The following is a 26,371-nucleotide window of genomic DNA, read 5'->3' as shown; positions in this document are numbered from 1 at the left end:
AAACCAAGCACAGCTCCGGCTCCACCCAGGAGGTGGTGGCCTTGTTGTCCCAGGCGACTTGCCTGGTGGGGCGGATGAAGCAGCGCGGTCAGCTAGCGGGCCACCTCGACACGCGGAACCATCAGGCAGGGATATAAATTTCGGAGGGGCTGGTAACGGATACACACCGGGCGGGCGCATTTGCCAGGCAACGAAGGAAGTAACAGAGAATGCGGCGGCTTCCTGCCGGTGGCTCCGCCCCTCCGCTCCATTCTTTCACGTTCTAAAGGCTCACCGGCCTCCTGCCGGGTAGCCCGGGAGGCCGGGGCCCGATGGTACCGATGGAGACCCAGCTGCAGAGCATTTTCGAGGAGGTGGTGGTGAGTGCAACTGTCGGTTGCCCAGGGCAATGGCTCCGGGAGGGCCAGGCTGCGGGTCCAGGCTGTGGGCCTGGGACAGCTCCTTTCCCGTCCCCCTATGTTGACATGGGCGCCTTACTGGGATGGCGGTTCCGCGCCAGATCCAAGAAAGTGTCGTTAGTCCCCGCCACGATCCCCACAAAAAGTGTCGTGCTCTCGATTGCCCGAGAATATTTCTCTAGGGGACATCTCCCACCCTACCCCCTTTCAGTATTCAGACCGTTTACTATTTTGTTGTTTGTTTGCAGAAAACAGAAATTATAGAAGAGGCTTTCCCAGGGTGAGTGTGTGGCTCGCTGACTTTTGTGGTTTTTGTTGTTTTGTTTGTTTGTTTCTTTGTAGATTTATCTTCGTTAGATTTCGCTTCAGTTGGTTTTGGGGAGTTAAATAAATCTGGCCGTGTACCCGTTTAAAACGAGTAGCAAATAATGTGATTTTTGTTTTTCTCAGAATGTTTATGGATACCCCCGAGGATGAAAAAACAAAACTAATTAGCTGTTTGTCGGCCTTCCGGCAGTTTTGGAGTGGACTTTCTCAGGTGAGACATTTCATATTTAACATCCAGTTAATGACTTCTGACACCTTCTTTTAAAACTTTTTACATCTTCTTTGATCTTTTTTCTTAAGATCGTTTAGAAAAAGGGAAAAATAAAACTGCCACCATTTTACATTCATGTATTTACTGGAGAACCTGTGTTAAAAGTTCAAGGTAATAAGATCACCGCGGGAAATGTTTTAAAAATTTTCTCCCATGTTAGATTATATAAGGTAATCCTTATCTTCTTTGTATATATTGGTTTTCAAATGGAAACAGATATTTAAACTTTTCTTGTAAAAGAAAAATGTCACTATTCAAAAAATGGCCCAGTATTTATAAATACACCCTCATAAAGATACTGTAATAGAGTTCCCGTTAGAATAGTACATTATCTTCTCATGATACATCCTAGACAGAGAGAAGAGCTGCTGGGCTCTCTTCGTCCATGAACCAGTCAGAGAGTTGCCACCCAAGTATGGATCCTAAAGGAAATCTGTTCAAGTTTTAAGCTTTTTATTTTCAAGAGGTGATGTTTTGATGAGAGCCAGAAAGGCTCCTTATCTAGCTCAGGCTCCCGTCCTTCCTGTCTGAAGCCAGCATCCCAGTTTGTGTTTCCAGAGCCCTTCATCTACAAGACTGTCTCTTCCTGTCGAGTCCTGAGTTCTAGGATCACAGAGTCATCTTCCCTCTTTTCTCTTTCATCAGTGCTGGGGCCTTCACACGCGGCTTCACACGCTCGTCTCCGAACACGTCTCCACATGCTAGGCACACATTCATGTCTAAACTACAGCCTCAGTCTCAGGCTTATTTTTATAGAATCACCACATACCATTCGTAGTGTTCTGCAATTAGCTCCATACTTTTCTCCCTTAAGAGTAAGACCGAAAGGTAATTTCAGGTAATTTTTCTGAGTTACTTTTTCTTTCTTATTTCTTATAGTGGTGTAGCATATTGTTGTATCCTTACCACCTTTATTTATTAACCGCCTTCTTGCTTTCAAATTTTTCTTTGTTTTTTCCAGGTAGAGGTTTGCTACATAGCCCAGGCTAGACTTAGCAGGCTTCCTTCCTCTGCTTCCTGGTGTCATAGGATAGACCACCACACTTACCTAGATGTTTCTCTTTACTTTTCTACTTTAAGTAGTGATACAGTAAATAATACATTGATCAGGTATAGGATTGATTATTTAGTGTAACATTAGCAAATCAAAAGCTGGTTCTTTTTTTCTTTTAGTAATGGAGGGGAGGTGTATAATACACGATATAGTCTCTGTGTAACACAGATTTGTCTGGGACTTGATATATAGTCCAGATTGGCCATGAACTCATGACCCTCCTGTCTCTACCTCCTCAGTACCAACAATTTATAATTTTATAGAAATTACCTAATTATTTCTTTTGTTTTTTTGTTTGTTTGGTTTTGGTTTTTTTTTTTGTTTGTTTGGTTTTGGTTTTTCGAGACAAGGTTTCTCTGTGTAGCCCTAGCTTTCCTGGAACTCACTCTATAGACCAGGCTGGCCACAAACTCAGAAATCTGCCTGCCTCTGCCCCCCAGAGTGCGGGGATTAAAGGCATGCACCACCACTGCCTGGCAGTTATTACCTAATTATTTCTTATGAGGGTTATCTAGTTTACATTCTCAATACCAACAACCAATATAGTTCCTTGAAGGCATACAATAGAATAGTAATAGTAAGGAATAAATGTAAGCAATATAAAAGAAATTACAAATTAACCCAGCCCAGAGTGTGTAAATATGAAATGTGATAAAGTAAATACCCTGACTCAGTGAACACCTCAGTTTTGATTGACTGAAAAGATGCCACCTATGCCACGTCTAGGGAGCGTGTGTGTGTGTGTGTGTGTGTGTGTGTGTGTGTGTGTGTGTGTAGATAAGCCTAGTGTTAGATAAGGTGGTGCTGCAGGCCTGAGCTGAAAGAGACTTAAAAACCCTGGTCTGACAGCCAAGGTTTGGGCTCCTTCCTGAGAGCCCCAATGGCGGCTCTGTGTGGAGACTGACCCATTCCCAGAACCAGCCCACCGATTCCAGACACCCCAACTCTGGACCGAGGTTCCAGCGGGGATCCAGCTCACTTATCCTTGTGAGAAATTATCAAGTTCACTTATGGAGCACTGAGAAATTTTATCTTGGTAAAATGTTACTTTGTATCTTTCAATATTTAGCATATTTTATGTTTTTAATTTTCAAATATTTGTTGATCTTTTTTTTAAAAGATCTTTTTGTTGATCTTTTGTGTGTGTGAGAGAGAGAGAAGGGGAGACAGACAGACAGGCAGACAGACAGTACATGTATACATATCAGAGGACAACTGATAGTAGTCTCTACTATGCAAGTTCTGGGAATCAAACTCAACACAGCAAGTGTGGTGCCTGCTGAGCAGCCCCCACCCCCTCAACCCCTAAACCCCCCCACCTTCCCCCCAGGCACATGTAATTGCTAAAGTAATTTCCTAAGCATTTAGTGATTTGTGGTGTGACCTTTCAGGATGTTTATATAGTGAGAGAAAGCTACAAATGAAATTGGCAATTGTAAATCACACGATGGGTGTGTAGATGCTTCCAGGATGCTCTGGAAGGCAGGCTTCAATATGGATTTTGGTGTCAGATTTAACTTAGGGAAACCTAGAAGGTTGGTTTATCTTTGGAATTATGGTGGACTCTGATTTGCCTTCATGGGGATTGAATTCATTTAAATATTCAGGAGGATAAACTACCCACCCATATTTGGACTTATCCTTTGGTAAATGGAATATTTTCATCACCCTGTAACAATACTTACAGTGAGTTAAATGAGTTTTTCAATTGGCCATGAATTTGTTAATAAAATCTTAACTACTTTTGAGGTCTCATGGTGGAAGTTTAATTTATATAATTGTAAGATTAAAATTAACATGACACATGCTGTATTTATTTGTCTGGGGACAAGGTCTCTGTTAGATATAACTTCGGCTGATTTAGAACTCTATAGGCAGTCCAGAATGGCCTTACATATGCCTGTCCCTTCAAGTTCTAGGTTTACAGGCCTGCACTACCATACCCACAGTTAAATCTGACTTCTCATCTTGGTCTTTTAGAAATTATTTTCTCTTACAGATGTTCACTGTGAAATATTTCATTTACAGTGTTGATAGATTTTTCGGGTATAATATTAGCCATTTGTGTTACTTAGAAATTGTAACTTTAGGCCCAAAATAAAAGTATTTTCTAATTTTTAGGAGTCTCATGAACAGTGTATCCAGTGGATTGTTAAATTTATTCATGGCCAACACAGCCCCAAAAGAATTTCTTTCCTCTATGACTGCTTAGCAATGGCAGTTGAGACTGGGCTCCTTCCACCCAGGTATGTTGGGGTGGGGTGGGGTGGGGTGGAGTGGGGGGAAGAGCAGCGGAAAGACCTTTCACTATAAAATTGTAGAATTGCTTTGAGGTTGTTGTGTAGAGACCAGAGGTGGGAAAGGGGCATGGAGCTCATATGTAAGTTGGCTCGTGAGGCAGGGTATTTTGTTTTAAATTTGTTTTTATGTGTATGCATCTGTGTTAGTGATTGCCATGTATGTAGGTGTGCCTGAGGAGGCAGGAGAGGGTGTTAGACTCCTCTGTCAACGTGGGTCCTGGGACCTGGACTCAGGGCTTCTGCAAGAGCATCATGAGCTGAGAACTGTGGGTCATTTCCAGCCCTGTGTTTGTTTTCTTCTCATAGTACATCATAATTAGAGTTGTGTGGCAAAGTCTGAACTCCTTCCACACTCAGTCTACTGGGAACCTAGATCGGGGCTTTCATCCAGGGACTGCAGGTGTCATCTACTGGGACCTGGCTTTCTCACAGCCTGGTAGAGTTCAAAAGTTTGTAAAAGAAGTATAGTCAAGAAGTAGCCTCACCTCTGTCTTTGCCATGGCCTTAATTAAGCCTGCCCAGACACCACAGCCATCCTCCAGCTCTCCCAGGCATGTGAATCAGCGTCCTGCTTCACAGAAGCACATGGAAATGTAATGCAGCCATCTTGAAGAAAGGACAGGCTGCCACCACCTGGTGGATGACAGGCATTTAGCCAATAGTTTATGAGAGTGGTTTTTTTCTAGTGAATATCTTTTAGTTCTACTTAATGTTTGAGCTTTCTTCTAAGTAAAAATTGGGAAGTGTTGCATATACCTGGAATACTTTAACAGTGTAGATTTAGGAGGCATGTTTGGCATGGCACTTAAAATACCCAGCTTCTACAGACCATAGCCATTAGAGATCTGTAGGACTCTCTCTTGTAACTGAATGTTCTTCTCCCCTAGGATGGTTTGTGAGGCTTTGATAAACTCTGACTCTCTTGAATGGGAAAGAACACAGCTTTGGGCCTTAACATTTAAGCTGGTTCGGAAAATCATTGGAGGAGTGGATTACAAGGTATTGTTTGCTAATTATAAGAAGTGATTGTTTCTGACATTCTTTTTAAAAACAAAGCAGAGAATATTCATAACTTGACTTTCTGCATATGTGCTGAACTCAAACCATTCAGGTGACTTACTGGGTTTTTCCCTCCCAACATTTTCAAACACACACAGGACTAACATATTTTTATGATGAAATGGGAAGTCACTGGCAGAATCCATGTTTGATGCCAGAGTTCTTTCATTGTCTTGTGAAATGAAGACCACAGAGCAGGCTTTGTTTTCTACGCTGGTCTCTTTAGAATTGTGTCCTTCCTTACAGGACGTCTGCAGCTGAGCGGACAGCAGCAGTGCAGTGTCTCCTTGGACTTCAAGGTCCAGCTCAGGCGTGTCACAGCCACAGCTCAAAGCGGTTTTCTTCTTGCACTTTTGTTAGTGTCCTTTGTCATGGGATTGCCAGTGTGTGGCCTTCTGCTTTATGTCTGAAGTCTTCAGTCTGAAACTATCCAGCAGTGACCAAGTAGATGGTTACTGTTAAATCACAGTGACCCTAAGTTAGTCACAGCAGACTTCTCAGACTATTTTCTCTTTACTCAAACTGAGTATCATTACCCAGGTGCCCAGAGTGTCACTCACACACATCTCTGCACATAGCAAAGCTGTGCCTTCTTAACCTTTGTAAGAGTAGGAACCCTTCAGTTGCTTTGATGACCAAACCTTGGCAGAATATAGAAAATTCTATTTGACATTTAAGTGATTTTCATTGTTCATGTGGAATTTTGTTCTGTTATAGAGCATTATTCTTCTCAGGTTACTGTTAGTAATGATTTGGAAAAATCTAAAAGTGTGACCTTGAAGCAGTGTACACTCCTGAAACCTGACTGTTCTGTCTCACACAGAGACTTTATACTTACACTTTCGGTTTAACTTGCGCTGTCTTCTTTCTACCTCTCAGGGTGTTCGAGACCTTCTAAAAGTGATTTTGGAGAAAATCTTGACAATCCCGAACACAGTAAGCTCCGCTGTGGTCCAGCAGCTTCTGGCAGCAAGAGAGGTAATTTAAACTCAAGCGTGCCGCCCAGGTCCATGGTCGTCGTGGTGTGTGCTTTCAGAGCACACAGTAGCTGGAGCTGCGGAGAAGGCTCAGTGGGGAAGAGCACTTGCTGTTAAATAGGAGAACAGAGTTCAGTGCAGAAACCAGGCATGCACCCTGCTGCCCAGTGTATAGCCTGTGTTGTGGGACAGAGATAGGTTGGTCAGTGAGCCTAGCAGAAAACGTTAAGATGACACCAGCTATTCATCTCTGTCCTCTGCATGCACACCCATGTGCACATAACTCACACAGTACACACACTGATAACTTGCAGTAGTTGTAAAATATTTAGTTCCTTCCTCCGAAATAAAATCAGTTCTGGTTTTTTTTTTTTTTAAAGATTTATTTTATTTATATGAGTACACTGTAGCTGTCTTCAGACACCAGAAGAGGGCATCAGATTTTCCTGTAGATGGTTGTGAGCCACCATGAGGTTGCTGGGAATTGAACTCATGACCTCTGGAAGAGCAGTCAGTGCTCTTAACCGCTGAGCCATCTCTCCAGCCCCTCAGTTCTGTTTTTAATCAAGTCATCTGCTGCTGGGCTGCATCTCAGCCCAGGTCATTTTTGTTTTCATTGCTCCTGGATTGCAAAAGGAAATTTTATAATTTAATTTCTGCTAGAGAGTTATAACAGGAGTATAGAGACTAAAGTATATTAAATCATTATAAGACAGACAGTGGACGTGTTTATCTTTTTAAACTATTAATAATACTGAAATAGTTATTCTTTTTTCTGTTACTTAGATCTATGATTATTTCAAGCATTTTAAGGTATTACTACCAAAAATGCATTCTGTTGTTAATACCCTTCATTTTTACAATTCTCTAAGAGAATTTCTCTGCTAATATCATATTTTAAAATAATAATTTGCTTTTTTAAAGACTGTGTGCACATACATGTGGAATGGTTAAGTCAAGCAGTTTACCTCACAGTCTTTGTCTTGTTTTTCGAGGTAGGGTATCATGTAACCCCAGCTGGCTCTGAACTAATTTGCAGCTTAGGTTAGGGTAGGCCTGAGTTCCAGATTTTCCTGTCTCCACCTCCCAAGCATTGGAATCTCAGACAACGATTTCCTTACATACATTTAAGATCTTTGTAGCCATTTTCAGGTTTATAACATATTCTGATTAACTGCAGTCATGATGTATAACAGACCTCTTGAATTGATTCCCCCTGCTTTCCAGAGTGAGTCTTTTTAAATCGGCATTTGGAGCGCTCCCACGCAGATACAAGCACTTTGCCAGCCGGGCTGTTGCCGCAGCCCTCTTTACTCATTTGTAAATACTTTTTTGTTGCTGTCATTGTATTTAAAGGTTGTTTGTGTGAGCTGGTCAAGAATAATGCTTTCTGCTTGTTTTAGGTAATAGCTTATATCTTAGAACGAAATGCCTGCCTATTGCCAGCCTACTTTGCAGTCACAGAGATCAGAAAACTATATCCTGAGGGAAAACTTCCACACTGGGTAAATTTTGCATTTTCTAAAATGTTAAATTCCTATCAAAATGTTATATAATTGTATTGCTTCTATATACACATACTATGTGTATGTCTGTTTGTCTGTCAGTGTGTATTTATGTCTGTCTTCCTGTCTTAGTTACGGTTTCTATTGATGTGAAATGAACACCATGACCAAAGCAGCTAGGGAGGAAAAGGTTTATTTGGCTTACACTTCCATATCTTTTTGTGCTATCAAAGGAAATCAAGATAGGAACTCCAGCGGGGCAGGAACTGGGCAGAGGCCATGGAGGCGCTGCTCACTGGCATGGTTTCCTCAGCTGCTTCCTTACAGAACCCAGGAACCCCAGTCTAGGAATGGCCTCACCCACACTGGGTTACGTGATCACTAGCTGAGAAAATGACTTGAGGCCTCACCTATGATCTAATCCTATGGGGGCATTTTCTCAGTTGGGGTTCCCTCCTCTCAGATGACTCTAGCATATGCCAAAGTGGCATAAAACTAGCTAACACAATATGTCTGTGCACATGCTGCAGCATGAGTGTGGAGTTGGGACGCTTTGAAAGCTGGTTTTCTCCTGTGTCGGAGGGACTCAGTATTATGCTATCAGGTTTGCATAGCAAGTAATTTCACCTGTTGAGCCTTTTCATCTCACTGGCCTCTGAAATATTATGAATACATATTACTTATGTATTGGAGTGAACATAGAACTCTGAGAGTGGGAGGGTCAAAGGAACAATCATGTCATGTGCTCATTTTCCCATAGTCAAGTATCCTTAAGCACCACATAGTTACTATACGTGATGTTGATTTTGGGTAGGGGCAGACTGTGTACCCCGTGCGTGTGCTTAAAGGTCGGAAGGTGACTTGCAGAGTCAGTTTTCTCTTCTGCCTTTGTGATCCTACTGATGCTCAGGCGTGGTGTCAAGCCCTGTCCCTCTTGGTTGTGGCGCTGACCCAGGAAATGTTTCTTTTTACATAATGTATTTGCTTTGTATCTCTATTAACCTATTGAGACAGTTCTTACGTGCTTAAAACCCACACTGTTTCACCGACTAGGAAGGATGCCATGGTGTAGCTTGGCTCAACTAAGGGACACATGGAGTAACAAGGGTTTGGAAGAAAAAGAGCACACTAATCTTTAATTATCTGTGCCAGGCTTTGTACTAATTCTTGTATATTATCTGAATTTCCATAGATGATGCACAGAGATGTGGGATAACATTGCTCATCTATCTATTTATTTTCTTTTTTCTTTTAGTTACTAGGAAACTTGGTATCAGACTTTGTGGATACCTTCAGGCCCACAGCAAGGATAAACTCCATTTGTGGTAAGATACATTTAAAGTTCACTTGGTGTATTATATAGTACCTGTATCTTAGTGACCAGAGATCTGTGGGCATGGCTGCAGGATGCCCCTCAGGTGTGCTCACCACTTTGTAACACTCAGGAAACTAACAATGACGTTTATTTTCAGGTGCTTTGGATAAGGCAAAGACAGAAATCATACACTGGGGCACCTTTCACATACCACCATTCCAACGGTTGGGTTTCATCTGACTAGAAACATGTTTTATTTCCTTTTGTAAATCTTAATCAGATGGGCACACCTTTCATTGTATTTTGGTTTGGGCTTTTTAAGACTAGGTCCATATAACCCAGGCTGGCCTGAAATTATGTAGGCAAGGGCCATCTTGAACATCTGATTTTCCTCTTTCCAGCTCTCAGTGCGAGCATTATAACCATGTGCTGCCACACTCAGTTGATGTGTTTGTGGGGAGAGAAGCCCAGGGCTGCATGCCTGCCGAAGAGTCTACCACTCAGCTCTAGTCCTGGCCCCGGAAATGCCAGCCAGGTTCTTCTGTGGCCATAGCAATGAGAATTCCATACTCTCCAGGCACTGTAGCACACTCACGGTAGCACACTCAACTGTAGCACATGCACTGTAGCCCAGGTACTGTAGCACACACATCGTAACATACGCACTGTAGTCCAGGCACTGTACCACACTCACTGTAGCACATGCACTGTAGCACACTCACTGTAGCACACTCACTGTAGCACTCTTAGCTATCTGCTTCCTTATGCTTGATGCAGTCATTTGATAATCCTTGAAATGCCCAAATACATTTCCAGATTGTTTCAGAGATTATGGCAGCCTCATAGCTGTCTAGGAATACAAGCTTTTTAAAAAATAATCAGATATTGATCATTTCTGATGAAGTCTGTGCAGCTTTAGACATTGGGAATATTAAACAAAGTTAACAAATTCTGAGCTCTTTAGTTTTGTAACATATTAGTCTCATTAAATGAAATATAGAAGTGACGATAATGTTGAGTTCTCTCTGAAGGTTATGCTTGTGGTATCTGTGGGATGTCTAAGAGACTTACTGCTTAGGCAATCAGGCATGTCTTCTAGGGACATCCTGAAAACAGAAATAAGCTAACAAAATCCCCCTTAACCCTGGAGAAGAGAGCTCAGACTGTTTGTACAGGTCCCCTCTTAGCACTGGAAGCAGTGTGGTGTTTGCAGTTGTAGCTGCTTTGCTGCCAGAGAGGTGACTGTGCACCGGTACAACTTCGCAGAAGCCAGTGGCCAGCCGGCGTTGGCTCCTGGACCATGCTCTGCCGAGCTAGCTCTGCCTTAAACACTTAGGGTGCAACCAGTTTGCCTGCAGAGCTGTGTACTGACTGACTATTCAGCCCTCTGGAGGAATATAAGCAATAAAAATTGTCACACTTCAGTGCCCTGCCAGCACTGGTACAGGCATTTTAAACCAGTGTGGTTGGCCATGCATATTCATTAAGTGCTGAAAAGGGTGAAGGGCTGCCCTGCTTGGTCACGCGTACAGGAACTATGTCTGTATGCATGCAGGCCGCTGCAGTCTTCTGCCAGTTGTGAACAACTCGGGAGCCATCTGTAACTCATGGAAACTAGACCCTGCCACTCTCCGCTTCCCCTTGAAAGGCCTTTTGCCGTATGATAAGGTATGTTTTAAACCCGGTGTAGCTTGGCCATCTAAGAATAGCTATCCTGTTTTGTCAAGTGTTTGATGCCAGATTGCCCCCCCCTTTTTTTTAAAGATGTATTTATTTATTACATGTGAGTATACTGTAGCTGTCTTCAGGCACCCCAGAAGAGGGCATCAGGTCTCATTACGGATGATTGTGAGCCACCATGTGGTTGCTGGGATTCAAATTCAGGACATTAGGAAGAGCAGCCATTCCCCCAGCCTCACAGGAATCCTTTCAAATTATTACTTGAAGGGGATGTGTGTGTCCCCCTGTTATTTCTACGCACATTTTATAGCACAAGTGGAGAATGAAGCAGTAGGCAAATAGCTGGCCTGAACTGAGGGATGGGATCTATTGAAAAGGAAAACTCATTGTGAAAGCAATAATTGTTCTTTAGTTTTAATTCACAATTCCACTAGTACAGGTTTTTTTTAAAAGCGTATCTTTAAAATCAGTTTAAAGCCGGGTGTGGTGGCGCATGCCTTTGATCCCAGCACTCAGGATGCAGAGGCAGGCAGACCTCTATGGGTTTGAGGCCAGCCTGGTCTAAGGAGTGAGTCCAGGGTAGCCAGGGTTACACAGAGAAACTTATCTCATAAAACCACACATAGACACACACACACAAAATCAGTTTAAATCACTCTCCCCTGATCCCGTTTCTTCCAGAATTCCATCTAAGAGATCTATAAAAATTACAATTAAGTGACCATTATACAGATAGTATCTGAAGTAAACTTTGCAGTCACAATCCAGGGATGGCTCTGGAAGCACACATGGAAGTCAGGGTGGGGCATGTGTTAGGAGACTGACGGCGGCTCAGACACCACCTGACATGTAGATTCAGAATAAGCGTAGACTGAAGTCTCTCTCTACATGTGTCCTATGCACCAGCTGTGTTAGAATGCTTGCTGTAAGAGCAGGGTCACTAGAATGACACAGGCACAGCACTGCCCTCCTCAACTGTGTGTTTAAATAGTAACATTGGCTAGAGCCACCGGGCCATAGCAGCTTATCCTGCGGGATACAAGATACTTATGAAAACAGCCGTAAACTCAGCAGAGGTTCTAAGTTTGGATATCACTTTATAGTGGTAGTTCTGTAAACTAGATTTCTTTTTCTTTTCCTTTTTTTCCTTATTTCTTTTTTTCCAAGAAGACAGGGTTTCTCTGTGTAGTCCTGTCTGTCCTGGAACTCACTCCATAGACCAGGCTGGCCTCAAACTCAGAAATCCGCCTGCTTCTGCCTCCCAAATGCTAGGAATAAAGGCGTGTGCACCACTGCCAGGCTGTAAACTAGATTTAATTATAAGAAACCATGTGGACCACGGGAGATGGCTCAGTAGTTAAGTACACTGACTGTTTTTCCAGAGGTCTTGAGTTCAATTCCCAGCAACCATATGGTGGCTCCTAACCATCTGTAATGGGATCTGGTGTGCGGGTGTATATGCAGATAGAGAGCACTCATACATAAAAATAAATGAGAACATTTATTAAAGAAAAGAAATTGTGTGTTTAGTTACGTAGAAACTTCTAGAAAAGTGTCAATTTTGCACAGAAAGGAAGTAAAGATGTTTCATTATATCTAAGAAATATGGCCAAGGACAAAAGCCTATCTAACCTGACAATTACAGACTTGACATTTTAAGTCCAGTCTCTAAAGGGGAAACTGAACGCCTTGTTTTCAGGAAGAGGGGAAATGAAAATGTCTGCTCAAGTGTTGTCCTGACTTGTAACCCTTTTAAGGCTTTCACCTTGGGCTTGAATGAGAAAGCCAAGGTGGAAACTTAACCTGTAAGCAATGAATGTCATTTTTTTCCCACTAGATTTTGCCCTCTGTGGGAAGGTAAAAAGTGCGGAGGAGATTCTCCTCTTAATTCCGAATAATTTGGTTTCACCCTTGTTAATCTTGAAGCAGTAATTCCTTTTTTTATTTCTTTTAAAGGATCTGTTTGAACCCCAGACTGCTTTGTTGAGATATGTATTGGAGCAACCTTATTCCAGGGATATGGTCTGCAATATGCTAGGTTTAAATAAGCAGGTACTGTATATGCTGGAAGCCGTACATCTGTAGATCTGCACTGTGCTATCTCTTTGCTGTAGCTCACCAAGCCAAGCAGTTAAGACCTCTTTGATGACCTTTTCAGTACACAGGTTACTCAGTGTATTCTTCTGTGGTTTATATCGTACTTTAAGAATGTTTAAATTTAAAGGGAGGTATTTTTAAAATTGGTTTATTTTGCATTGCTTTTTTCCTATAAGGCCAGTTTCAAGTTCCCTTTTGCCAGAGAAACCTACACATGACTTAACCATTTTTTTTTTTTTTGACCTTTTGTTGTTGTTGTTTGGGTGTATTTTTATAACCCTGATATCCTCAGAGTGGCCGCCTTGCTGACTTTTTCTATTTCTTTCTTTCTCTTTTCTTTTTTTTTTTTTTTTTAATTTTTTTCTCTTTTTCTTTTTGGTGTGTTGGTGGTGGACATGTGGGCGGGTTTGTGCTGACTGGGGGTTCCTTGAGGCTGGCCTCATAGTCACCGTCTTGTCTTTTCTTTCTTCTTCCTTTATTTTTGTTCTGTCTGTCTTGCCCTGCCCATCCTCCAATGCTCTAGACCCTGAACATTGCTCAGGTATGTTCACAACCTTACTGTTGTATTGTGACTAACGAGACGCTGGCCGCTTCGTAGCCGCTGATTCATTAGACAGTTCGCGTATGGTCGGGGCTTGAAATTGGCGGGACCATGCTGAGACCAAGGCCACTGAAAACCTTCTTGGGATGTGAGAGTTCTTTTTGGTGGATGGTTTTTGTTTTTGTTTTTGCGTGGTTTTTTGAAATATATATATATATATTTTTGGTTTCTTGTTTTTTTAAAGAAAGAGACAACACTTGGCATTCAGTAAACCTGTCAGTTTTGATGGGTTTTTTACCCCCAACTCCATTTTACTGTTTTCATTTTAGGGCTAAAGTTAGCCTGATGAAATTTTCAGAGTTGGAAAGATTGGTGGTAGCCTCATATCTTTGCAGGCTATTAACAAAAACAAATAACAACAACAAAAATACTTATGTTGATTTGCCTTAAAAACCAAAACAATTTCAAAAAGGAATGAAAAATAATGAAAAATAGAATATTTTCATAGAGATGGCGCTGCCTTCAAAAGTCAGAGTGGTAAGCTCCAAGCAGGGAAGGCTTTTTGGAAACCTGGGGATTGACCAAGAAATGTCACACTCCTAGGTGAGCCCACACCTCTTTGCCAGTCTTTGCCAGATGTGCCTTCTCTTAGAGTGGGTTCCTCGGCTGCGGCCCGCCTGTGGCAGGAGATAACCACTGTGCGACATGGATAGCTGCGCTCTGCTGCAGCCACAGCTCCATGCTGGGCCTCGCACCTTGGAGAGTTTGAGCACAGTAGTGGTCCTAGTTCATTTTTGTTCACAGTTTCTGAGCCCAGCATATTCAAATGGAGCAGTTTTTTGGTCTTAAGAAGACGCTCTTTCTAGGCTCTGTAGGTAGCGTTGCTGTTTGCAATACCATGGTGAAGGTTGTGCCGGTGCTTCCATTGATAAAGCCCTATTTTTACGGACATACGGCTTGGCCATAAAACTTGCTCAGTGTTGAAACTGCATGTCAAACTCACCGCAGTAGCAATACCTCTTTTATTATTTTAAGTTTGTTCTTTTTTTTCCTTCTAAAAAAAAATTACCAAGTTTCCTTGCTTGGAAGAGCCTTTGTAAAGTGAAACTGAAACTCCCTGACCACCTAAGTCCCTGACAGTTACCTCCTGTAACTTGTCACGTTAACTCTGACCCACTTTCACTTGAGTTAGAGGTAAGTATTAGATAACTTTGCAAGAATGCTTCACACTTCGTCTGAAGACTAAGTTTGAATAAGCATTACCCCATATTAGCTACCTATGTCTAACCCCATCCCCAAGTAGCCTTAGTCATGTATGTCCAACTCCTCCTCAGAGAGCCTTAGCCACCTATGCCCAACTCCTCCTCAGAGAGCCTTAGCCACCTATGTCCAACTCCTCCCCCAGAGAGCCTTAGCCACCTATGTCCAACTCCTCCTCAGAGAGCCTTAGCCACCTATGTCCAACTCCTCCCCAGAGAGCCTTAGCCACCTATGTCCAACTCCTCCCCAGAGAGCCTTAGCCACCTATGTCCAACTCCTCCTCAGAGAGCCTTAGCCACCTATGTCCAACTCCTCCTCAGAGAGCCTTAGCCACCTATGTCCAACTCCTCCTCAGCCTTAGCCACCTATGTCCAACTCCTCCCCAGAGAGCCTTAGCCACCTATGTCCAACTCCTCCTCAGAGAGCCTTAGCCACCTATGTCCAACTCCTCCTCAGAGAGCCTTAGCCACCTATGTCCAACTCCTCCTCAGAGAGCCTTAGCCACCTATGTCCAACTCCTCCTCAGAGAGCCTTAGTCATGTATGTCCAACTCCTCCCCAGAGAGCCTTAGCCACCTATGTCCAACTCCTCCTCAGAGAGCCTTAGCCACCTATGTCCAACTCCTCCCCAGAGAGCCTTAGCCACCTATGTCCAGCTCCTCCTCAGAGAGCCTTAGTCATGTATGTCCAACTCCTCCCCAGAGAGCCTTAGCCACCTATGTCCAGCTCCTCCTCAGAGAGCCTTAGTCATGTATGCCCAACTCCTCCTCAGAGAGCCTTAGCCACCTATGTCCAACTCCTCCTCAGAGAGCCTTAGCCACCTATGCCCAACTCCTCCTCAGAGAGCCTTAGCCACCTATGTCCAACTCCTCCTCAGAGAGCCTTAGCCACCTATGCCCAACTCCTCCTCAGAGAGCCTTAGCCACCTATGCCCAACTCCTCAGAGAGCCTTAGCCACCTATGTCCAACTCCTCCTCAGAGAGCCTTAGCCACCTTTGGCTTCCCTCCTTACTGGGGAAAGGAGACAGCTGTCCTCAAAATAGAAACTGACAAAATAATTTAAGAAGAGTTTTTATGATCTGATCATTTTAATAACAAGTTTCAACCTATAAAAAGTTTATGACTAAGACATAAATCCATAAAAAATAAAGTTTATAATGGAAATGCTGACATTATTAGTATTGGTCCCACCATAGTGTAAACATTGTCAAAAATTCACAATTCATCAGTAATTGTTGTCTTAGGCAACTCTGTAGTGAGGGGATCTACAGATGCAAGATAATATGCCGAAGTGCCTTGGTATATTACTTTCCGTGTGGAAAGTAGGGTGTGAACGGGGAACCAGCAGTGTAAAGCCGTCCGACCGAGACCAGTCAGACCATCTTAGTGCATCTCTCACCGTCACGGACTGTGCTCCCTGTGCTGTGCTTTCCTGTCCTTTCTCTGACAGTGCGGTAGTTAAGGCTTGGAGACTTAGGACCTGCCATATTACATTTTCCAGTAGGAATTGGGCCATGGTTAATCCTAAAATTGGTCACAGGTCATAAATAGCCCAGTTCTACAGCCATAGCAAGTGTGGAGTGTTGAGTTTCAACAGCAGTGGGAAAAAAAGAAATGTCTTCTGGGTTGATGTAGAATTTCTAGTGTTTTATTTCTTAGGAATCGAAGCATCATAAGTCGCTTATCCTTCCCGAGCTTGTGTATGCTGTGCATAGACACCAGTACTAACTGGTTCTGATTAGCAGCCTCCTTAGTAAAGTCAGGAATTAATAGAATTGAGAGAGAGTTAGTCCTCCCAACTTGTTCTGAAGACAGTATTAAAATTCATTTAAATTACTATTTAAAATTAACCCCTTGTAAGTAAAATATGTGACATGTTTAATGCCAAAGTGAGCTGTTAGTTCAGAGTGTCCCAGGCCTCTCAGGAGTGGGTCTGGGTGGGCGCAGAAGAGCTCTGCCACGTGCAGGTGGCCCATGGTGGGAAGGACGCCGGGCACAGTGGGGCTGAGGGGAATATAGGGTCCAGTGCACACTGAACTGCTATGGAGAAAAATGAGTTTTAAATACTGAATTGGATGTTGGCATTGTTAAAACAGGTTTACACTGAATATACACATAGATATAAGCATTCAATACTTATGCTAATCTGGTGATTCATAAATAAAATTATTAAAGTATCTTTCAAATGTTTATGCTGTCCACTTTTAAGATAGCCTGAAGTATGATGGAGACTCTTTGTTTTAACATAGTTATTTTATAGTAGCTGAAAACTAAAGCAAGCTAGGTGTGGTGTCACACACCTGGAATCCGAGTGCTCCGAGACTGGGGTGGGAAGACCGCCTCAGGCATGAGTTCAGCCCGGGCTTTGTAGTGAGCACCAGGCTCTGCAGAGCTATAGAGCAAAACCTTGGCTTACACACACACACACACACACACACAGAGATTAAAGCAGAAAGTGAAAGTGTGTTTACGTTTTGGTTTTTTGAGATCGGGTCTTGCTGAGGTACCCGAGGCTAGGGACACTGGACAGCAGGCTGCCTTCACAGCATACACACACAGCCTTGCCCTGGTGGCAGCAGGATGCTAGACCAGCCGTGCGGGTCTGTGTGACAGTGCCCTGCAGCTCCACGTGTCCGGCTTCCCTCACTGCTGCCGTCCACTGTCAGGGCATCACCCGCCTTTATGGTTGCTTTTTGGGAATGTGCTTGGCTATATCCAAAATAATTAGCCCAGTACATATTTTGCTTCTATTAGATACCAGGGCCTTACATACCAGAGATTACTGGTGTATTTGATTCTTGACTGAAAAGCTGGGGTGTACTCAGGAGATGTGGCATATGTCACAACCATCAACTTTAACTATAAATTTACCAACTGCTTTGACCTTGTCAAAATTTTCATATTTCTGGCATTCTTCTTTAAACCATTAATTGAGTAACCATGGAAACATGCCTGAAAACATGTAGGAGGTAAAAGTCCAGCCTTAAAAAACAAAAAACCCCAAAACCAGAAACCAAGGACTAAATAGGACACAAGACGGCCGCTGCAGAGTGAGCCGAGTGCCTTTCTCCTGAAATAGATGATGGGCGGCCAGGACGGACGGGGGGATGCTGACCGGTCGGCTGCTCGCTAGAGCAGAGGCAAATTCTCCTCACTAGGTTTTTTTTTTAAATAATTCCTACTGGAAACCCTGGCTTTCCCTCTTCTCACAGATTTTTCTGACTCTTGCATCCTTTGAGTGATCTCGCTGCAAACGTGTTGTCTGACACCTTTCTGAGGTTGTTGGTGGTTGGCAGAACGAGTAAATTTCAAGCCCTGTACACAGTAGTTGCATGCTGACTTGAGAGCGAGTCTGTAGTGTTGTGTGTTGCGCCTTGCCCTGCTTCGCGTCCTGATAACCACGTTTGGAGGAAAAGTGCCGGAGCCTAGACTGGCGGCATTAATACTGCTTTCCGTAAACTCGTAACGTGGTTGGTTCAACCGTGACCATGGCCTTGTGGTTTTGGGAAACTATAACAGGAAGCAACGGTTGATGCTCACTCGTGTGGGTAGATGTCTGTTTTATCTGCATGCATTGAGAAAGCGCAGCTGTAACAGCTTTACAATGTGGAGCTGGCGCCAGGAGCATGCAGAGGGGAGGTGGTGGCGGGGCATTGTCTCCTTCCAGATTTGTCCCCATTCTGCATTTTTCTATAAATCCAAGAAATCATATCCCTTTTTCATGGCAAAAGACATCAATAATTAAATCTAAAGTAGAGGGGAAATCATCTCTATTTCATTAATTGTGTTCATTAGAAAGGCTTGCAACTGCCTCATATTGAGTAATACAGCATTTAATTTTAAAAAAAAGTGAAGGTGTTTTTAAAACATGGCTTCACTCTGGGTAAAAGCACTTTACACATCATTTTCACAAGCACGGATCTTTTTGCCTCTGGAAAGGGAAGTTGCATTTTCATTGTTAGTGTTTAAACCAACTTCTTTTTGTTTTAGACTTTAAAATGATCTAATTTAAAGTTAAAGCTGCATTGTTTGTCTGCAGAGGAGGGAGGGGCAGGTGTCGCTCTGGGATCAGGTTTCCGTTTGGTTATGGAAAAGGCTTTCCATTTCAACACAGCATTACTGTCCCCTGTGAAGAGCCGCCTCTCAGCGAGGAAACTGTAAACTTGGGGTAATCACTTTAAGACACACAGGTTTACATTATTGCCTCATTTTCTTTTTCTAAATCTTTAATCTCTGGAAATTCAGGCCTTTCAATTTTTGAATTAGATTGCTAAACTAACAGCATCTCCCTATCACATCCATCTCCATCCTGTTGTCCTAAGAAAGGACGGCCTTTTGTCAAATTGAAATAATTCTGTATCGAAATCAAAAACTAATTGGAAGAACTGAAAAAAAAAATGTTTCCCTGGATCCTTCCTCTGTGCTAATAGGACAGGGTGCAGCTTTAATAGACTAGATCTAACGTGACCTCGACTCCATCCCATGCTTCTTGGCCTCTCCTTATGGTTACTGCCTGTTAACTGGTGACTTGTGTAACTGACCAGGAGGCTTTCGGAATACTGTATGTGATCTCTGCCCTACAGCACAAGCAGCGCTGCCCTGTGCTGGAGGACCAGCTGGTGGACCTGGTGGTGTACGCCATGGAGAGGTCTGAGACCGAGGAGAAGTTTGACGACGGGGGGACCAGCCAGCTCCTGTGGCAGCACCTCTCCAGCCAGCTCATTTTCTTTGTGCTTTTCCAGTTTGCCAGTTTCCCACACATGGTCCTCTCTCTGCACCAGAAGGTATGACTGGAGCGCAGTTGCAGCTCCTCAGAGCCGCTCCAACTGCTCCTTACCGTGCCTCATACGGCTTTGAGCACTCCGGGCTCCTGGGTTCAGAGGGGACAGAAGGCAGAGCCCTTCTGTCCTTTCGCTTAGTTGTTTGTTTGTCTGTCTGTTTTAAGACTGGGTTTCACATGTTGCCTGACTTATCTAGAATTCACTATGTAGACCAGGCTAGCCTCAAGCTCACAGAGACCCAGCTGCCTCTAGCTCCCAAGAACTATGATTAAAGGTGTGTGCCCCTATGCCTGGTTTCTATAGAACCTTTATGGTGTTTTAACTTTTCACTTTCTGACTATAAACTCTATAGTTTGTCACTCATTCTACATATACCCACAACCCACAATGCCAGGACACATGATGCAAAGTGAAAAGACTCTGTATCACCACAACGGAGTCCTAAACTAGAGGGGAAGGTATACACACACACACACCAAGGAGTCCTAAAGTAGAGGGGAAGGCACACGCACGCACGCACGCACACACACACACACACACACACCAAGGAGTCCTAAAGTAGAGGGGAAGGCACACGTACACACACACACATGCACGCACGCACGCACGCACGCACGCACACACTTATATATATAAACGTAGACAATGTAGTCTCTCTCTCTCTCTCTCTCTCTCTCCCTCTCTCCATCCATTGTTGTGATAAAACACCCTGACGAAAATCAGTTTGGGAAGGCAAGGGTCTATTTCATCTTACAGTTACAGTTTACAGTCTCCCATGAAGGGAACTCAGGGCAGGAAACCAGAACCAGAAATGGACGCCGAGGTCATGGATGGATGCAGCTTTCTTGAACGGCCTTTTTCAGCCTGCTTCCTTATCCAGCCCTGGACCGTCTGCCCAGGCGCTGCCCCTCGTAGGCTGGGCCCTCCCACATCAGTCAAGACAGTGTCCCACAGAGTCACCTATAGGCTAGGCTTAGAAAGGCATTTTGTCACTTGAGGTTCCACCTTCCCAGATGAATGTGGCTTTTGTCAGGCACAAGAAACCCGGCCAGCACGCTGGAGGCGCTTCCTACAGCATGAGCACCAGGCGTAGCCGCTAAGTGAAGACGTGAGAAGCAGCTTGATCAAAGAGCTGTTTAGCGCTCCAACGGTAAATAGACAGTTCCCAGTGCTTCGCTCACAGCAGCGGTGGTATCTGGAACGACAGACCAGACACAAAGCTGTGTGAAAGCTGGGAAGAACCAATTCAGGATGATGGGGAAGGCGGGGAAGCAAAGACGGGCGTGGCAGCTTCCTGTGGCTGCGGGAGCGGACACTGTCCTCTGATGCAGCGAGGTGGAAAGAGAATCAGAATGGAAAACCGTCGGCGTGGAGTAGCTTCCCATTATAGATATAGGTGTGGCCAAAACAGTAAGACGGTGCCGTGGCTGAGAGGAAGGGTGCTGAGGCCTGAACCAGTAGTGCAGGGGGAGCCGAGACTAGTCAGACTGAAGAGGTGGACAGAGCTAGGTGAGCGCAGGGTAGCAGGGTGGGCAGGGAGCTGCCATCGATTGCTGCCTCCCTGTTTAATACAGTGAGTTCAAGGAAGGCAAAACAAGTGGAAAAGGAAGTGTGGGGCAGCTGGTGTCAGCTATGAGACCTCAGGCACATCGAGGGGCAGTAGCCAGATGCTCCCCCCAGAACATCACTACAGCTCGGAGTCCTTTACACACGGGCACGCCGATCAAGTCAGTCTGTGCTTTGATGATTTCATACGCACATATAATATGTTCTATTTGTTCTTAGCCCCGATGCTGTCCCTCAGTAGTAAACCAAAGTCTGTTTCCAGGGGTGTGTGTGTCTGTGTGAGTGATTTTGTTGCAATGGCTTTGTCAGCTAGCCAAGGTACAGTCAGAAGGAAGGGAGTCATAGCATAGCTAGGAGGTCCAGAGATTTCTACCTTTCCTGGTTGGAGTGAAGACATTTTTTCTCTGCAGACAGGAGGTAGACATCCCTGGGCTTGATAGAAGCATGCATGGGGTGGGAGGTCCAGTGACCTCTTACCTACATATTATTGAGCTTGATTCTCGTGTTTAATTTTTTTTGATATGTGTAGTTTAAAGGAGAACAGAAAAACATAATGTAGTGGGCTGTGCATCTTATGCCCTGCATTGAGACTCAGTAGTTAATGAACACCCAAGCCAAGATACTGACTTCCAAGCACACACGCCAAATGTGTCAGTCCCTACTGTACACCAGTGAGTGTGACACGGCTTTAGATGAGGAGCTTATGAGGCAGGAAGGCTTGCACAGCAGAAGGGCTTGTTTGTCACTTTTGATTTTTTTTATCCCCCATCTTTCAACCAATTGAGCTTACAGTAAGACAGAACATCGTGGTGAGGGAGTGTGTGATTGAAGATGTTTATTACCTCATTGCAGCCAGGAAGCAAGGGAAGAGAGAAGGGACCACTGACCAAACAGTCACTTCAGGGCATGCTCCCAATGACATAACTTCCTCTCACTTCCTAACTACTGTCTCAACATTCCACCATCTTGCAATATCACCATCAGATGATAGCCAGGCCTGACTTTATGAGCCTTTGGGGATGGATCGTTTGATATCCCGACTATAACATCAAGGTGCCCTGTTAAAAACAAACTACAGCTTCCTACACCGTGGTGTTAGTCACTGATTGTCTTAGTCAGGGTTTCTATTCCTGCACAAACATCATGACCAAGAAGCAAGTTGGGGAGGAAAGGGTTTGTTGAGCTTACACTTCCACACTGCTGTTGATCACCAAAGAAGTCAGGACTGGAACTCAAGCAGGTCAGGAAGCAGGAGCTGATGCAGAGGCCATGGAGGGATGTTTCTTACTGGCTTGCTGGCCCTACCCACAAGGGGCCTTCCCCCCCTTGATCACTAGTTGAGAAAATGCCCCACAGCTGGATCTCATGGAGGCCCTTCCCCAACTGAAGCTCCTTTCTCTGTGGTAACTCCAGTCTGTGTCAAGTTGATGCACAAAATCAGCCAGTACAATTGACCCCTTGTCAACTTGACACACAAACACATCACTATTAAGCCTCAACCCTTACTTTCTTATTCATCCCCAAGATCTAAATAACTTTAAAAGTCCCACAGTCGTTACATATTAAAAGTTCAATCCCTTTAAAATGTTCAATATCTTTTAAAATTTAAAGTCTTAAAATTTCAAAGTCTCTCAACTGTGGGCTCCACTAAAATACTTTCTTCCTTCAAGAGGGAAAAATATCAGGGCACAGTCACAATCAAAAGCAAAATCAAACTCCAATGTCCATTGTCTGGGATCCACTCACAATCTTCTGTATTCTTCCAAGGCCTTGGGTCACTTCTTCAGCTCTGCCCTTTGTAGCACACAGCTTGTCTTCTAGGCTCCATCTGCCTGTACTCCACTGCTGCTGCTGTTCTTGGTGGTCATCGCATGGTACTGGCATCTCCAAAACACCGCTGTCTTCTGCTTCACCAATAGCCTCTCATAGGCTCTCTTCATGGTGCCAAGCCTCAACTCCTTTGCTTGACCCCTTCAGTCCTGGGGCATCAATTGCAACTGAGGCTGCACCTTCACCAATGGCCTTCCATGGCCTCTCACAGTGCTGAGCCTCAGCTGCTCTTCATGACCCCTCCATGCCTTCAAAACCAGTATCATCTGGGTGACTTACACAGTACCAAGTCCAGCCACAGCACAAGGTACAACCTTGGCTATCTCTGGAACACAGCGTGTGCTCTCAGAAAACACTTCTCAGAAGATTTCACCTCGATGCTGGTCTCTTCTTAATCACTGCTAATTTCTTAGCCCATGCTAACCTGCATCAATAGTCCCAGTAACGCAAAGGTTTTGCTTTAGTAGTTCTGGTATCTTGTTAATCACAGCTGATTCTTCAGTCCCAGCTAACCAAAACCACAGAATCTTCACAATCAAAACATGGCCCTGATAAGACTCTTTAATCTTCCCTCTGAAATTTCACTATGCAGGCTTCCATCTTCTACGTTGTTCTTAACATTGTCTTCCAATTATCTTCTAAGCCCCTACACAACATCCCACAGAGCTCTTAACACCTAATGGATGTCTAGCCCAAAGTTCCGAAGTCCTTCCACAGTCCTCCCTAAAACATGGTCAAGTTCTCACAGGAATACCCTACTACACTAGTACCAAGTTGTCTTAGGGTTTCTATTCCTGCTCAAACATCATGACCAAGAAGCAAGTTGGGGAGGAAAGGGTTTATTGAGCTTACACTTCTGCAGTGCTGTTCATCACAAAAGGAAGTCAGGACTGGAACTCAAGCAGGTCAGGAAGCAGGAGCTGATGCAGAGGCCATGGAGGGATGATTCTTACTGGCTTGCTTCCCCTGGCTTGCTTAGCTTGCTCTCTTATAGAACCCAAGACTACCAGCCCAGGGATGGCACCACCCACAAGGGGCCCTCCCCCATGATCACTAATTGAGAAAATGCCCACAGTTGGATCTCATGGAGGCACTTCCCCAACTGAAGCTCCTTCCTCTGTGATAACTCCAGCCTGTGTCAAGTTGACACACAAAAGCAGCCAGTACACTGAGTATACACTTGTACTCTAACATTTCTTACAGTTAGCAGGGCGAGGACTGATTAAAGGGCGAGATCATCTGATGTGGGTGCTGCTGCAGTTCATCTCGGGAAGTATTCAGAAGAACCTGCTTGCTGACTTCCTCCCCGTCATGAAGCTCTTCGACCTGCTGTACCCTGAGAAGGAAGTAAGTGTCCCTGAGTGTCAGAGTGGCGACGCCTGTCCGTCTGTGTGCTCTCTGTGGGTGGGAAGAGGACTGGGTCACACGCGTCTTTGTCCGCTAACCCGTGCCTCACTCTGATCAGTGGTCTGGGCATTTGGTCTCTTTTGTAGCTTGTGTTCTCATATGTAGACACGGGAATTGAGCAACATTATTTCTAGTATCTATCCAAAGTCACAATTTGAGTATTTGTGGAAACTCTTCTAAGCAGTTGTAGAGCTTTAAAATGTCATAATGTTCTTTTTTGTTTGTTTTTTTGTTTTTTCGAGACAGGGTTTCTCTGTGTAGCCCTGGCTGTCCTGGAACTCACTCTGTAGACCAGGCTGGCCTTGAACTCAGAAATCTGCCTGCCTCTGCCTCCCAAGTGCTGGGATTACAGGCGTGCGCTGCCACCACCACCACCCGGCTTTGTGTTTTTATTTGTGTGTTAAAAGTTGAACTACATGGGGCTCAGTGGTTAAGAGCACCGACTGCTCTTCCAGAGGTCCTGAGTTCAATTCCCAGAAACCACATGGTGATTCACAGCCATCTGTAATTAGATCTGATGTCTTCTGGAGTGTCTGAAGACAGCTACAGTGAGTGTACTTACATGTAATAAATAAATCTTTTTTTAAAAAAGTTGAAATGCATTTGTGAGAATTACAGAATTTGTCACAATTTGTTATGATTTGGGGATATGTTTAATTTCTCAAAATTAAACTTTAAGCATTTTTTGTTCATTAGTTCTGTGATAGGGAAACCTTGACTAAGCGTCTTTCATTTTGTTTACAGGTAGAATCTTGCCAACAAGAACATCCTTTTAAAACTTTTATGCTAGCCGGGCGGTGGTGGCGCACGCCTGTAATCCCATCACTCTGGGAGGCAGAGGCAGGCGGATTTCTGAGTTTGAGGCCAGCCTGGTCTACAGAGTGAGTTCCAGGACAGCCAGGGCTACACAGAGAAACCCTGTCTCGAAAAAAAAACCAAAAATCCAAAAAAAAAAAAAAAAACTTTTATGTGTAAGGCCTCGCACTGTAATGTTAAACAGTCAAAGAGCTATTGCGGTTTAACTGAGTTAGGAGGTTTAACAAATTACACTGTAAAGGGATTTCTGATATGCACATGACTATTTAATTCTCATTCATAGCAAAGCTAATTACTGTTTTCCAGTGTATCCCAGTTCCTGATATTAACAAGCCGCAGTCGACACATGCCTTCGCAATGACTTGTATTTGGATTCATCTCAATAGAAAAGCTCAAAATGACAACTCCAAGCTGCAGATCCCGATCCCGCATTCCCTGAAGCTGCACCACGAGTGAGTCATTTGTTACGCGGAGCCCGACTGTCTTGTCCCCTTAGTAGGGGCCTGTGTGTGATGCTCGCTGTCTCCCGCAGGGCCCAGTGGGCTGGTAATCAATAGACAGTTACAGTAAGGAACTGGCCAGGGGCAGTGTCAGAAACAGCCTGAGTGAGCCTTCTCATATGCTTAGGTATCTCTCTATCCATTTTCAAGACTAAATCTGGTTTTTCATATGTTACACTTTTAAATTATAACTTAAAGTGTCTTCTCTCTTATCAACATGAGAATATTTAGGGTTTCCCAAGGGTGCATGATTTGGACCTGATCTGATTTAGGCATCTTTCACCCCCGGGAATGGCCAGAGAGAGGGAGCTGATGTGGCTGGCATGCTCCTGTGTGTGTCCCAAAGCTGTGCCGACTCCCTTAGAGAACTGCGTGTCAGTCATGGTGTTAGGAAGTAGCTGGGCTTCCTTTTAGGACTGCCAGATCTCTTCCTAGAGCCTGCCCACGGTGAGGGCCATGTTAGGGGCATTTATTTTATGAAATATCGGTAGTCATCTTTTCATCGTAAAACCAATTATGAAGGCATTTGTTATTTAAGCAGATAATAAATAGAAATCTTTTTCATTAATATGTGAGTTATTTCTTCATTCTCTGAAACTTAGCCTAAGTTAGTGCCTTGTATATAGTGTGTATACTTGACAAATATCCAGTGACTGCTAACTTGGGATGAAGTCCCATCTGCAATATC

At 44.0% G+C, this 26,371-nt stretch overlaps 1 protein-coding gene and 1 long non-coding RNA gene across 4 annotated transcripts in view; one reads left to right on the top strand and one right to left on the bottom strand.

Moving 5' to 3' along the window:
- Nucleotides 1-212: 212 nt before the first annotated feature.
- Nucleotides 213-26,371, top strand: part of Med23 (mediator complex subunit 23) — a 46,252-nt gene continuing 20,093 nt past the window's right edge. Inside the window, exons 1-14 of one of the 3 annotated variants that reach the window (XM_052169220.1) lie at nt 213-359; nt 647-678; nt 849-936; nt 4,172-4,296; nt 5,238-5,349; nt 6,289-6,387; nt 7,790-7,891; nt 9,147-9,216; nt 10,762-10,874; nt 12,843-12,938; nt 13,507-13,524; nt 19,367-19,567; nt 24,164-24,307; nt 25,490-25,635. In XM_052169220.1, the coding sequence (XP_052025180.1) occupies nt 312-359; nt 647-678; nt 849-936; nt 4,172-4,296; nt 5,238-5,349; nt 6,289-6,387; nt 7,790-7,891; nt 9,147-9,216; nt 10,762-10,874; nt 12,843-12,938; nt 13,507-13,524; nt 19,367-19,567; nt 24,164-24,307; nt 25,490-25,635 (1,394 nt within the window). In that variant the 5' untranslated portion in view covers nt 213-311. The remainder of the gene's footprint in view (nt 360-646; nt 679-848; nt 937-4,171; nt 4,297-5,237; nt 5,350-6,288; nt 6,388-7,789; nt 7,892-9,146; nt 9,217-10,761; nt 10,875-12,842; nt 12,939-13,506; nt 13,525-19,366; nt 19,568-24,163; nt 24,308-25,489; nt 25,636-26,371) is intronic. The other 2 variants (XM_052169217.1, XM_052169218.1) reach the window with 2 other exon arrangements.
- LOC127673545 (uncharacterized) lies at nt 14,888-15,828 on the bottom strand. The gene is made up of 6 exons (XR_007975199.1): nt 15,742-15,828; nt 15,675-15,709; nt 15,430-15,639; nt 15,150-15,219; nt 15,049-15,118; nt 14,888-14,978 (listed from the first exon to the last, which is right to left on the bottom strand). It is a non-coding gene; the product is annotated as an uncharacterized LOC127673545 (long non-coding RNA).

Source organism: Apodemus sylvaticus, chromosome 23 (genome assembly GCF_947179515.1).
Source record: "Apodemus sylvaticus chromosome 23, mApoSyl1.1, whole genome shotgun sequence".
Classification (NCBI taxonomy): domain Eukaryota; kingdom Metazoa; phylum Chordata; class Mammalia; order Rodentia; family Muridae; genus Apodemus; species Apodemus sylvaticus.
This window is presented reverse-complemented; position numbering and strand designations above follow the sequence as displayed.